Here is a 12766-nt window from a genome sequence, read left to right as displayed (position 1 = left end):
CTACACGAATGTGGAACGCTTTACTAGGCTCAATATTTTCCGCTTATAACAATGTGCAGCCTGACAACATTACTCGCACACAGGAATGGTTGAGAGTTGTAAGTCACTAGGCCCTAGTTCGCAAAGGTCTGTTGCGCCACCCAATTTTTTAAATTTTTTTTAACAATATGAATTGGTATTTCCTCTCCATCCAATCCTTTCCTCCCATCCTAATTGCTTGCACTGTGTCTAATCATTATAAGGTTTTTCATAACACCATTAACTTACTTAAGTCTCTTGGACAATATTTAAAGAAGAGCGTTCAAAGTGATTGGTAGATTGAGCCATTAGGAATGTTCATCAGTACACTCTCAAGTCCAAATTCAATCGTACTACAACTCCAGGGCCTGATTACGAGTTTCGCAGCGGATCGGTTTCAATTCGACCTTTCAAATTCGACTAGCGTCGTATTTCCTTATTAACGAATTCGCGGCGAAGCGAAAATAGTTCTTCCTATATTCCAGTGATTTGACACTTTTGGTTTGACTTTTTCTTCCTTATTTTAAATTCGACTTCGAATTCGTTAATTGGTCGAATTCAAAACGAAGAAGACGAAATTGAAAGCAATAATTGAAAAATAGGGAATTCGCTACCAAAACTATTTGCCACGAATCCAATAATCAGGTCCCAGAGATTCGTTCTTTTGCCGTACTACGCGAATTTGTAATGCTTACCCACATTTCTGCAACGACATCCCTCCCATTTCTTATGATCACAGAGTGTCTTGGGCATAAAAAGTGGACTCAAAACAGCGTGTGCTCATTATAATTAAAAGGAAACTTCAATTAAGGATATACAAGGTGTGCCATCTGGATGTATTATATTTCAACATTGAATAACTCATCCACTTTCCAGTCGATTTTCAGAAATGTTAATGGTTCTTTCACCATTTTTAGAAAGCAAGTTCTATTAAATTACCACCCCTATTTCGTATACAAATAGCAGCTGTTTTGAGGACTTTCTGTATAACTTAGGTCTGCATTTCGAACTGTTTAGCAACTTTTTCAGATATCGTGCATCGTTAGATCGGAAAAATGCGGAGGATACAACAAATCACCATTTTTTGGGACAGAACGCTCTTGAAAATAGAAGATTTTTACACTATTTTTCTCCATTTTTGTGACCATTTTTGTGGATTCTCCATCTTTGAAAAAATAAGGCGATAATGGTTCTTGGAGCACAGCAAGGCTTAAATATTAGGTATGGTGTTTGATGAATAACTTGTGCATTGTGTGTCCCAAAATTCGAAACTTTTCTTCATTAACTTCGTTGAAGAGAGTGAAATGGGTTTCGGTACTCATCAAGAATTTGGTCCAAGAAATAAGGCTCTATTGATATTGAACATGATCATGCGACATGAATGATCGTTTTCAATGTGAAGTGTGATGATTTTAGAGAGTTTTTTTAGTGTGTATCGCCTCATAGCTAAAATGGCATCAAATGACGTTTCAGTATTGTGTCCATCTGTCAAAATGCAAAAGCAGCTAAAAAATTAAAGTTGTATTTTATTTAATGTTGAAATAGGAAACATCCAGATGGCACACCCTGTATTTTGCAAGCATATGTATTTCATATCATCAGATAAAAACGTTTATATTTAAAACTACATAAGAAGAAACTTATCAATATGGTAAATGAAACAGAAAGTGGCAACTCCGGTCGCAGGTATAATTACTTTGCTCTACTTGCACACAAACAAGACTTGCAATATTTGAACAGGCTTACCATACCTGATTATTTATTCGAAATTTGGATATTTTTTTTAAATTCTCGAAAACAATTTTAGTTTGAGATTCCAATCATAATTGAGATTTAAATCCTACTATGGGGGTTTTTTGTATTAATACAAAATCTTTCGAATTAATTAGAAGTCGGATATTTGCTGTACTTCATTATAGAATAATTTTAAAGATTGTATTTCAAAAATGCTACAAACAATAATATGTTGCAGAAACTGCACATTACTCGTAATTTGAAATGACGAGTGAATAAATCCAACAGCCAAATACCTTAAATGTAATATTATTTAGTGTTTTTCTTTTTTATCTCTTAGCTGATCACCGAATTGTCAAAAAAATACAAAATGTGTGCCTTTTTTTTTGCTTATATACTCGTTTTTGGAAGCACAAAGTCTTTTCACCTGAACTAATCATAGAATTTGATCAATTTGCTCAGGATAAATGACCGATCAAATCACTACGAAAATAATAGTCCGTGGTTCAAATGTATGTATTTCACATAAGGTTTCCGAGGATAAAATAAATCAATTTATATGTGATCTGATCTGTCAAAAAAAAAATAATAAATTGATTTATTTTTTATTTAAGATCAAATCTGCAGTTCTGAATCTTACGGCCGATTTGTCCCTCTTTGCACTATTAATAACTATCAGCTGTCAGATAAAAGTTTTTCTTCAGCTTATTCTGATAATTAATTTAATACAAAAGGTTTGTCTTATTTTATTTCTATTTTAAAAGAATTTCAAGAGAATTCTATTTCAAAAGAAAATTGCCGAAAATCAGCATTTCTTACTTCATTCATACTTATTTCTTATTTCAAATAAACAAAACCTAAGAATTGCTGCAATATTCATATGGGTTTTCTGGTAATGAAGAATCATATACATAGAAAAGTTTCAAATATGTTTCGTTTTTCTTTGTCAAGTTCATAAAACCTTTAGCTAGAAATTTGACAGCTCTACCTGACTGGTTAACGCGTACAAAGAGTTACACTAATGCAATGATAAAAAAATAATAAAAAACAATTCCGATCGTGTTCCATGTGCCAAGGAAAAACATCAATTTTTCACGAAAATCGGAATTTACCCATGAAAAATCCCAATGATTACATATGTATATCTAAGGGTTTTGAATGAGCGCATTCATTAATGTAGCTATTGCTTGGTTTCAACAAATTTATGTTTTGCGTTGTTTTTTTAAATAAAAGTACATTTTTATTTCAATTAGGATTGTTATTCCCAGTTTTTTAGTGCTGAGTTAACTTCGAGTTAAACCCTGTATTGATGTGTTTGTTTTCCTGTAAATTTGACTTTTCCCGAGCTAGTATATATTTTCTGTCTTCAATTCTATTGACTTTTGGACTTCGCTGGGGTTATTTCAGACGAACACATGTCCCCCGGACTGCTCGCGATCTGCTTGAAGTTTTCCGGTTTACATCTTTGCACTTCGGACTTTGCAATGACGAAAATAAAAGGAAACCCTGTTGATAAACCGCTTCTACATATTCTTCCTGGCTAGGTCACCTTCGAATTCTTTGGCGAACCGACTTGTAGACTCGGGAACTTCATTTTCCATCTATGCATACGGGAACAAAAAACACCCGAAGAATTTTTCGCAGCTTTCTTTGACAAGGTTCAGGCTTGAGCGCCATACATGAGAACCAGGATGATGAGTGTCTTATAGATGATGATTTTAGATGCTCGAGAAAGGACTTTATTACTCATTTGTCATCTAAGTGCAAAGAAGCAGTATTTAGGAGAGTTATTCTTCATTTGGTAGACAAAGTCCTTAACTACCTCAAAGTTATAGCTCTCCATGGTGACGTTTTGTCCAAGACGTCGTTGTTCAATGTCCTTTTTTGATGACGCCATATACTAGGTCTTGCCCTCATTGACAACTAAACCCATCTTCTTTGCTTCCGTCGCAATGCTCAAAAACGCTCAACTTACATAACGTTTTGATCTTCCAATTATGTCAATATCATCTGCTAATCCAAGTAAGTGGATGGACCTTTGGAAGATTGTGTGTGTTGGCGGTTGAGTTTTTCACAATTATTTAAAGGACAATATTGAAGAAGTCGCATGGCAGTGCATCGCCTTGTTTAAAATCTTTTTTTGACATCAAATGCACCGTTGAGATCTTTTCCGACCTTGATAGAGCAGCGTGCATTCTCCATCGTCATTCTGCACAAACGGATAAGTTTGACAGGGGCATATTCATAGATTTTTGCTTAACTCTTGCTAAGTTGTTACTAACCAAGTTCAGAGTTAAGGCTAATTGTAAATAAAATCAAACCTTAGTTAAGGACTTAACCTTTGGTTTAACTATAAATAGAGAAAATGCTGTAAGTATGTAGTTATTATCACAGCCAAACCTCATATTTGATTTTGCTTTTTTGAAAAGCTGAAAAAGTAAATCATATCCAATAAATCGTGCGTGAACTTGCTGTCCAGAAAAATATTGATTGATACCACAATTAAAGAAGGTATAGATATTTTAGAGGAGTTTGAGTTATTTGGTAATCTGCAAAATATGCGAGCAAGAAAAAAAATCATTCTAGTAAGATCCTAAACAAATACATTAGGTGGCGCAACAATCCATGTAGAACCAGGGCCTAGTGACTTACAGCTCTGAACCATTCCTGTGTGCGAGTAATGCTGTCAGAGATGCAGCCGAGGCGATGTCCCGCAAAAGATCAATAATGAATCTGGCAGTTGTCTTATCAAATCTTGAATGTATTTGTTTTATTTTTTCAAGTTTATGCCGGGAAAACAAAAATGTTTACTTGTAGTGCCGATAAAACTCTGTATCGTTATATTTTAAAAATGGTTCAATTTTGTCTTTATATACTTTTTGCCACATCTTCCAAGACTATATCTTCTATCATTAAATCGTCCGAATCCATTTCGAAAATTAATTTAAATCAAATATTTTTGTTTTGTTTATGTTTGCAAATTTTACTAATGTCAATTCAATGCTGTCTTTTTCACAGAGAATGTAGTAGATATTGTAATAGGAAGCTAATTAGTAAAAGACGTGTTTATTTTGGTTATTAGTATACACGCAAATTAACTTGCTGTTAAAATTTAACTAAACAAAACCTAAACGTGTGTTTAGCGATTTATTACCCGTGTTTTTTGAAAAATCTATTCATAGTATATAGTAGGATTTTACACGAATAATAAAAACAATATCCATAGTATGAACAACACCGATAAAAGATTGAGTAGATCCTTACTATGGATGCGTTTTTGACATTCATACGAGTCTCGAATGGATCTTAAATGATTTCGTCCACAAATGTTGGTACGATTGATATTGCATTTGTATCTCTATGGCTGTGTTCGTTGAGTAGTTGTGCATTTGCAATCATGTCTTTTTTCCATTAGGGAAAACAAATCAATATATTACTGTTGATATTATTCAATTTTGTTAATGATAATGAACTAACTGTGCTTATTTTGCAAGAGAAAACAACATAAAAGATATTTATGTTTTTCTATGTTTCCAATAAAGGTTTATTTCAGTTTAGATTAAATAAATCTTCATGGTGTTTCCACCGCACAATAAGATTCAAAAATGATGACACTTGATGACACTTTCTAAAATGCAAATGGTGTTTCGGTGGTTCTTATGAAGTACAAGTGAGATAGTTTGATTCGTGTTAAACAATGAATAACGGATCAGTTCAGCACCATATAAAAATATGCTACCTACTCCATATCCATTTTTAATTTGATTAAAACAAAACTATATTTTTTGTACACAAACATGCAAATAAACAGACCATAATGCATTATCTGTAAAACCCACTCCTCCTCACATGTTTTTCTTCGCAAATTTTGACTCGACTCCGATCCCCGACGGGAGTCAAATCAAGCTCACTTAAACTTAATTAAGGTATATAATGAATTGAGGTGATCTTCAAGCTCGCTTAAACACCACATGTTAATGTAGTGATCTACGAACAAACCCCTTCCTTGAAGCAATTGTTAAATTTCCTTTTTTTTTATAGAATCTCAATTTCCAGATCTTTTCTTACCATTTCTTCTTGAAAATTGTTAGTTTTAGTTAGTTTTTTTGGTAAGTTAATTTTAACATTTGATTTTCATAAAACTTTCTTCTATTTGTTAATAAAACAAAATATTATTATTATTCTGACAGATCTTCTTTCAGTTGTACTAATTTTAAATGCAAAAATCTGGTAACTGCGCATCGTTTTGTTGGCAATTTCTGACAGTACTATATATGGAATACCAAATAAAACGCACTTATTATGGGTAAGGACCTATGTATTAAAGCTGTGTTTATTTAACCAATAAGCCTTAAAGTATACAGTTAGGGACTTAAGTCTTCATACATGCCCAACATAATGAGAATAAGGAACAAAGTAATACAGCAAAAGTATTCAAATACATTTAAATTATTTTACGAAAACAACATTTTTCATTATTCTTTTAAGATTATAAAAAAAAACAAAAAAACAAATTAAAAGATTGGACAAAAGTGTTCATACATAACAAAAGATTCCTAAACATTAAATAAAATACATAATTTTTGAATTCAATTCCTTTTACATTAGTACTTTGTTGGTCCACCGTTAGCATTAATCACTGCCTGTAGACGTCTTAGCATAGATTCAACAAGATTTTGGGTCGAATCGGGGGTAATTTCCGAACAGCACCTTTGTAAAGCTTCTTTTAACGTTTGTTTGTTGGTAACATCGATATGAGCAATTTTTCGTTTTAAAATATCCCAAACGTGCTCAATAAGATTTAGGTCTGGCGATTGTAGAGGGGTATGTTTAGGATCGTTGTCCTGTTGGAAAATCCAACTCTGTCCAAGACCCAACATATCCACTGATGGCTGCAAATTATGTTCTAATAGTTGTTTATAATAGTATCGATCCATAATACCATCAATAAACACTAGTCGGCTAACTCCAGATGCTGCTATTGCGCCCCAAGCCATTACGTTGCCACCACCATGTTTCACTGTTGGCACAATATTATTTGGCTCAAGAGCCGCATTTTTTTCCGCCAAACCTTTCCTCGTCCATCATTTCCAAACAAGTTTAAATAAAACTCTTTTCTTAAAATCAATTCCTTTATTTAAATGTGTTTTTGCAAATTCGAGGCGAAGTTTTCGATTCTTTTCAAATATCAAAGGTTTTTTGCGGGGAACCCAGCTTGCATACCCTTGCATTACGAGAATGCCCTTTATATAGTTTTCGGGTGAACCTTTTTATTCGTAGAATTTTCGATTCTTTCCGCCAATTTTGGCCCTGGAATTCTTGGATTTTTCGCTACTTCCCTTACAAAAATAAGTTAAGAATCAAGTAGACTACTTCTATTGCAAAAAACTAACGGTATTTTAAATGCAACCATTTCCAAATTATGAATAAAGCAGAAGAGAATGCAATGTATGAAAAATTTTTTCGAATTTACCGTTATTATAAAAGCATAATAAAATTTTTTGCTTGGTATACAGTAATTAAAATGGATTTGAATAGGTACTTTTGATGTAAAACTTTTTCCCTGTTTCTCTGTGATTAACAAATATATGAAATTTTGGGTATGTATGAAGAGTTAAGTCCCTAACTGTAGATCAAGAAATCAAGATTTTAGTAATTCTATATGAATACGCCCCCATTTATTTTAACAATTGATACAAATCGAAGCTGTTTCTGAGGGCTTTAGTTTTAACTTGTCCAATTTACGAAATGGTAACCCTGTTTTTAAAAAGAAACACAACACCACTGTACTTAAATTACTCACATATCCGTTCATAAGTAAATTTGTGTGTGAGTATTCTGTGGATGTGTGCATAATGATACTCCGATTCAGCGTTACCACTCTACTTCGATTGAAGTAGATCTACTTCTTTTTTTTTCAAAATATTGAATTCTACTTCATTTTTAACATCTGTGTTTTTACCTTCTTCAGTTTTAATAAAAATAGACTGAATGTACCGTACCCGTGGCATGATGGTTAGTACGTGGGACTGTCATGCCAGAGATCTTGGGTTGGATCCCTGCCTACACCATCTAAAGTCTTTTCACGTGTACTGCCTCTTGCGAGGAATTGACAAATTCTCCAAGAGTAACTCTTGTCATGAAATAGTACTTTCTCAAATTAGCCGTTCGGATTCCGCATATTAACTGTAGGTCCCCACTCTTCATTCCTGACAACATTACTTGCACACAGGAATGGTTGAGAGTTATAGGTCACTAGACCCTAGTTCCCAACGGACTGTCGCGCCACCCAATTTATTTATTTTTAGACTGAATGTACTCTTTTTTTTCTCTTTATCACTCTTGTATGTAGTCTCAAAATTTTCTAGAGAATATAAAAATCTTTTGAGTATTTGCATTTGCGGTAAGGTTCCGTTTTATTTAATGTATTCTAGTTTAACCCTAGTTTGCATTCGTAAAAAAAATTCCAATTCGAGAATTTAATCAAACATGATATTACGATGATACAGGTCGAAAAAAGTGGGCCCCCGATTTTTTCGGTTTGTCTTTTCTTTTTAAACTAAAAATAAAAAGAGTCCCAATACAAATTTGTACGGTCAAAAATCGATGATTCGATTTTTTTTTTCAAAAACAAACTGGAAGCTTTGTTTTAAATTCTAGCTAAAATTTGTGTTCTTATATTCGAATTTTTTCAAAAACAAACTGAGAGCTTTTTGAATATAAAAAAATTGTTTGGTATTGCTTTAGAATGTTACCCCAGATTCTACCGTTCATTTGTTTTCAAGTTTTCTCAAGAACAATTTTTCATTCTGCCAAAAATGTAATTGTTTTATTTTTCATTTAAAAACAATTATTGTTTTTTTCGAAAATTTGATATTTTGAAAATGTCATCATTTTTTTACAAAATTGAAATGCAAGACGTCTAAGGATAAGCTAAAACTATATACATACCAAAAATATTTTAACTGAAATGCAAAAACGATTTTCAAACACAAATTTAAAAAAATTAAGGTTTTCTTGAGAAATCAAATGGAAATTACATTTTTGAAAACAAACTTTTTTGCAGGTACTTTTTAATTCTTTAACTACAAGCAATAGTTTTAAACAGGCTTTTTGGATGCATGAGCTAGGTCATGCGAGCCAGTCGTACATTTTATTTTTGTCTGTTTTTTAATGTTATTTGTGTTAAGTTGTGCTCCAGTGTTATTTTGGATTTGATTTTTTGTTTCCAATATGAAACGATATTTTCAAGTTGTCCAAAAACAAAGATAAAAGGTTTGTGATATTTTGAAATTATATTAAGATTACAATAACTATTTCTTGTAGAACTTGTCCTTTGCAATCAAAACATCCTAAAGTCATTTCATTTGATCAACACCAGCCCAATCTTTGCGTTTTCGTTGCTAACAACCAAGAATTAATTTAAGAAATGTTACATTAACATATTGAATTATATGATATAAAGGCTTTAATAATTCTAGTTTTTTTTTTATTTTTTAAATGGAAATAATGTAATATCAAAATTTATGTACATAGAATACCATGAAAAAGTTAACTTTTAAAATCTACTTTCACTTTTTTTTTGGGATGTGGTAACGCTGATTTGATTCCGATGTAAAAGTCGATGCGCTAAAGATAAGCGTAAGCGGTTTCGGATAACATAAACAATAACAAATAACAATACCCTACCCGAGATATAGCCGACCGGCGCAGCGGGCGGCGGCCGGCGTTGGCGACGGCTAGCGTGGCGATAAAGTTAAAGTGACAACAACAACAAAAACTGCTTCAACAAACACTTTTTTTCAAATTTTATTTATTAACTGTGTGCACTTGAGATCGTACGGATTAGGTTTTGACTGGGAGTTGAGACTTGGAATGGGAATTGCTAAAAGTAAAATTAATTTTACAGTCGATTTATAAATTTATTTGTGATTTTAAAATCATTTCCATTTCCATTCGATGAGAGTTATGTGTTGTGACAGTGACAGTACATACCCAATACTTATCTTAATGATAAAACATTTAAATGATTAAAATAATATAATTTAATTGCTCTTTGTCGTGTTATTATTGCATTTTGTTTTTATTTTGCAATTTATTGTCAGTTATCATTGGCTCTGATGTTCAGTTAGTAGGTGTACTTATTTTTATTGTATACCTGAGTAACTAACTGCTAACTAGTGATCGAAGGCGGATAGACCTCAACTTCTAGGTGGGATTTTTTGAAAATGGGTTGCTGTGAAAGTTTACTATCGGATCCTGAATCGGAGGATGAATATGTTCCAGAACGAAGAATATCACAAAGGCCGATAGGTAAGTCAATTCTGTTTTATTGTTTATATCTAATTTATCGATATATGTACTATGTAGGTATATTATTATCATCGAACTAAGATAAAACCTATGCCTACCGTAGCCTATTTACTACTTACTCAAACTAACCTAACTTAGCTGGTTTTATATAATCTTGCAATTTTACCTAGCTTAGCTATTAAATATTGAAGAATAGATTATCGGAAGCAGGTACTTTAATTAAAAAATAACCTTTAAATTGGGAGTTGTTTTGAGCGGTTCTATTGACAACGAAACATATTTATTTACTTATAATACAGATAAGTAGTACCTACAGTGATGGAAAAAATAATAGCAACAATCTACAACAAAATGGGGGAGAGTACGATAACTCAGGCAACAAAGTTTAATGACGGATTTGTATAGAAGAGTTAAAAACGAGCATTTTTTACTATAGGGGGTTGGGGTTGGTATATCTCCCCCGTTTAAGCAGGAGGGGCAATTTAAAAATAAGAAGTGGCTGGGATGCAACCAGGGCCGTCTTTACCCTTTTGGGGGCCCTGGGCACTTTTCGAAAATGGGGCCCCTGTATGATTATATAAGAATGTTATGTTATGTAATAAAGGTATACAGAAAAAATCACATAGCTTTGAATTGATATTTATTATTTTTGTTTTTGAAATAGGTAAATACAATTTTTTTAATTCATTAACAAGATAATTAGTTATTGCAGCATTTAAAACATAAACATAAACAAAGTAAAAATAAAAACAAAAAATAAATATTTCATATAAAAATTCAAAATAAAATAAACAAAATTTAATGAAGGGGTCTTTTTCTTGATTTAAGAATAGCAAAATCATTGATTAAATCTCTAAAATCTATGCCTCTGAGGATGTCGCTTTCTTGACATCAGCGACAAACATGTCAATCTTTCTTGAATCATTGTAGCTCTGAGTTCGTTTTTGATTCTTTTTAATTTAGAGAAGGAACGTTCCACACTGCAATTGGTCAACATCTTATTCTTAGCGTAATTTTAACATTTGAAAATTCATATTCAATTTCATTAGTTTTTAAAAAAAATTAAAGCTCTACAATGTTGTCAGTTTTTTCATTTTCGTGTCAACTAATTTTAAAGTAGTCTTTTAATTACAGGCACTCAGCATGTAGTTCATCATCAAGTCTTCTGAATTCAGATTTTTTAATGGAAAAAAAAAGTCAAAACGTTGGCCAATCTTCGTATACGAACCTAGTCGTTGTTTAAAATGAACGATTAGTGTGTCGACAATGGGAAGAAGGTTTTCAATTTTAAATCTTTCTTTCCCAGTCAGAATTACTGACGGTCCAGAGCCGTCAAAAAAAGTATGGCGTGAGCTTCTGCACCTCATCCTTTCAGAAAGGTCCTGATATTCGGAATCCGGGGTTTTTGTCTGGCTGATGAATCAAAGTTATCAAAATTGTCCTTGAGTCCAATTATAAATTCATCTTTTGCACTCAGCAAATTTATTGCAACATCCAGAGTAATATTTTGGTGTTGAAGTAAAGTACTTGTTTTATTAATTCTTTGCAATACAGAGTTCCAAAGTTCTGTAAGTATGGTAAATTCAAGCTTGGACATTTTTTTGCAAAGACTAAATGCTTCCTCTCTGGCCTCTCGTGCCTGTCCTAAATCGTTCGCTTTAGACATCAAAGCTTCTTCAATTTCTTGATGACCATTATATAAGGCGCTTAGTGCATCCACCCACTCGATCGAAGAGAAGATACCGAAAAGAAGTTATACAATTTTTGAATAATGTTGAAGAATTTGGTTGCTTCCAAGACACACCCAGCCGCATGCACTCCTACCAAGTTTAATAAGAGCCTTGAATATGCTACAAAAGTGGCAAATTTACATTTTACTTTTATTCTTGCCGTCAGACCAGAAAACCTTCCTGACATATTTGCTGCGTTGTCGTAGCTTTGGCCTCTGAAATCTGTTATCAATCTGTTATCAAAATGTCATGATCCTCCAAAAACTTCAGTATGGTTTCCGCTAAATAATCAGATCTATGTTCGTTAATTGGAATAAAGTTCAAAAACCAACAGGCTCGTTTTACGTAGCGAATAATAAATGTTAGTTGATCAACATAAACGCTAATTGAAAAATATGTTGCCATTTTGACTTCTTTTACAATAATTTTCAAAACCTGTCTTCCCATGAGATGAATAACTTCATTGCAGATATTTGCTGAAAAACGCATGACCACTTCCTTGATTTCCAAATTTGCTTAAATGATTTGCGAGAAACCGGTCAAACTCGCTAAGCAACTCAATGCATCCCAAAATTATTCCAGTTATTGGGAGTTTCGAGGATGGAAATGGAAGCCCTCTCGAAGCTAAAAACTTTACAACAGCTACAATCCGAGTTGTTGCAGTTTCATGATTAGGGCCCTGCCCCTGGCTTTTTAATACATCTCCGGAACTTTTAGCAGATGTGGCAAGCAAAATTTCTTCAACTTGGGAAGATGACGACTTATTGTCACACAGCTCGCCCTTTTTAAATAAAAATAAATGTATAAATATTTCTGAAGAAACTGACTAATCAATGTGTGTTTGAACATTTTTTTTTTACGAATGAAGCTAAGATTGGACACTAGGCATCAAATCGAATTGAAATTTCTGTGTAAAAACTGGACAATGAATAAGTAAAAATTAAGAGATCGTCACTATACGTTGCTTTGTT

The 12766-nt window shown here is 32.9% G+C and overlaps 1 protein-coding gene across 3 annotated transcripts in view; it reads left to right on the top strand.

Moving 5' to 3' along the window:
• The first annotated feature begins 9484 nt into the window (after window positions 1-9484).
• Window positions 9485-12766, top strand: part of LOC129938536 (S1 RNA-binding domain-containing protein 1-like) — a 38795-nt gene continuing 35513 nt past the window's right edge. For 2 of the 3 annotated variants that reach the window (XM_056046163.1, XM_056046161.1), the window contains exon 1: window positions 9485-10065. In XM_056046163.1, coding sequence (XP_055902138.1) covers window positions 9981-10065 — 85 coding nt within the window. In that variant the 5' untranslated portion in view covers window positions 9485-9980. The remainder of the gene's footprint in view (window positions 10066-12766) is intronic. The other variant, XM_056046162.1, reaches the window with a different exon arrangement.

The sequence above is a fragment of the Eupeodes corollae genome, chromosome 1 (assembly GCF_945859685.1).
Source record: "Eupeodes corollae chromosome 1, idEupCoro1.1, whole genome shotgun sequence".
Taxonomy (NCBI): domain Eukaryota; kingdom Metazoa; phylum Arthropoda; class Insecta; order Diptera; family Syrphidae; genus Eupeodes; species Eupeodes corollae.
Note: the sequence above shows the minus strand (reverse complement) of the source record. Positions and strands in the feature narration are given on the sequence as shown.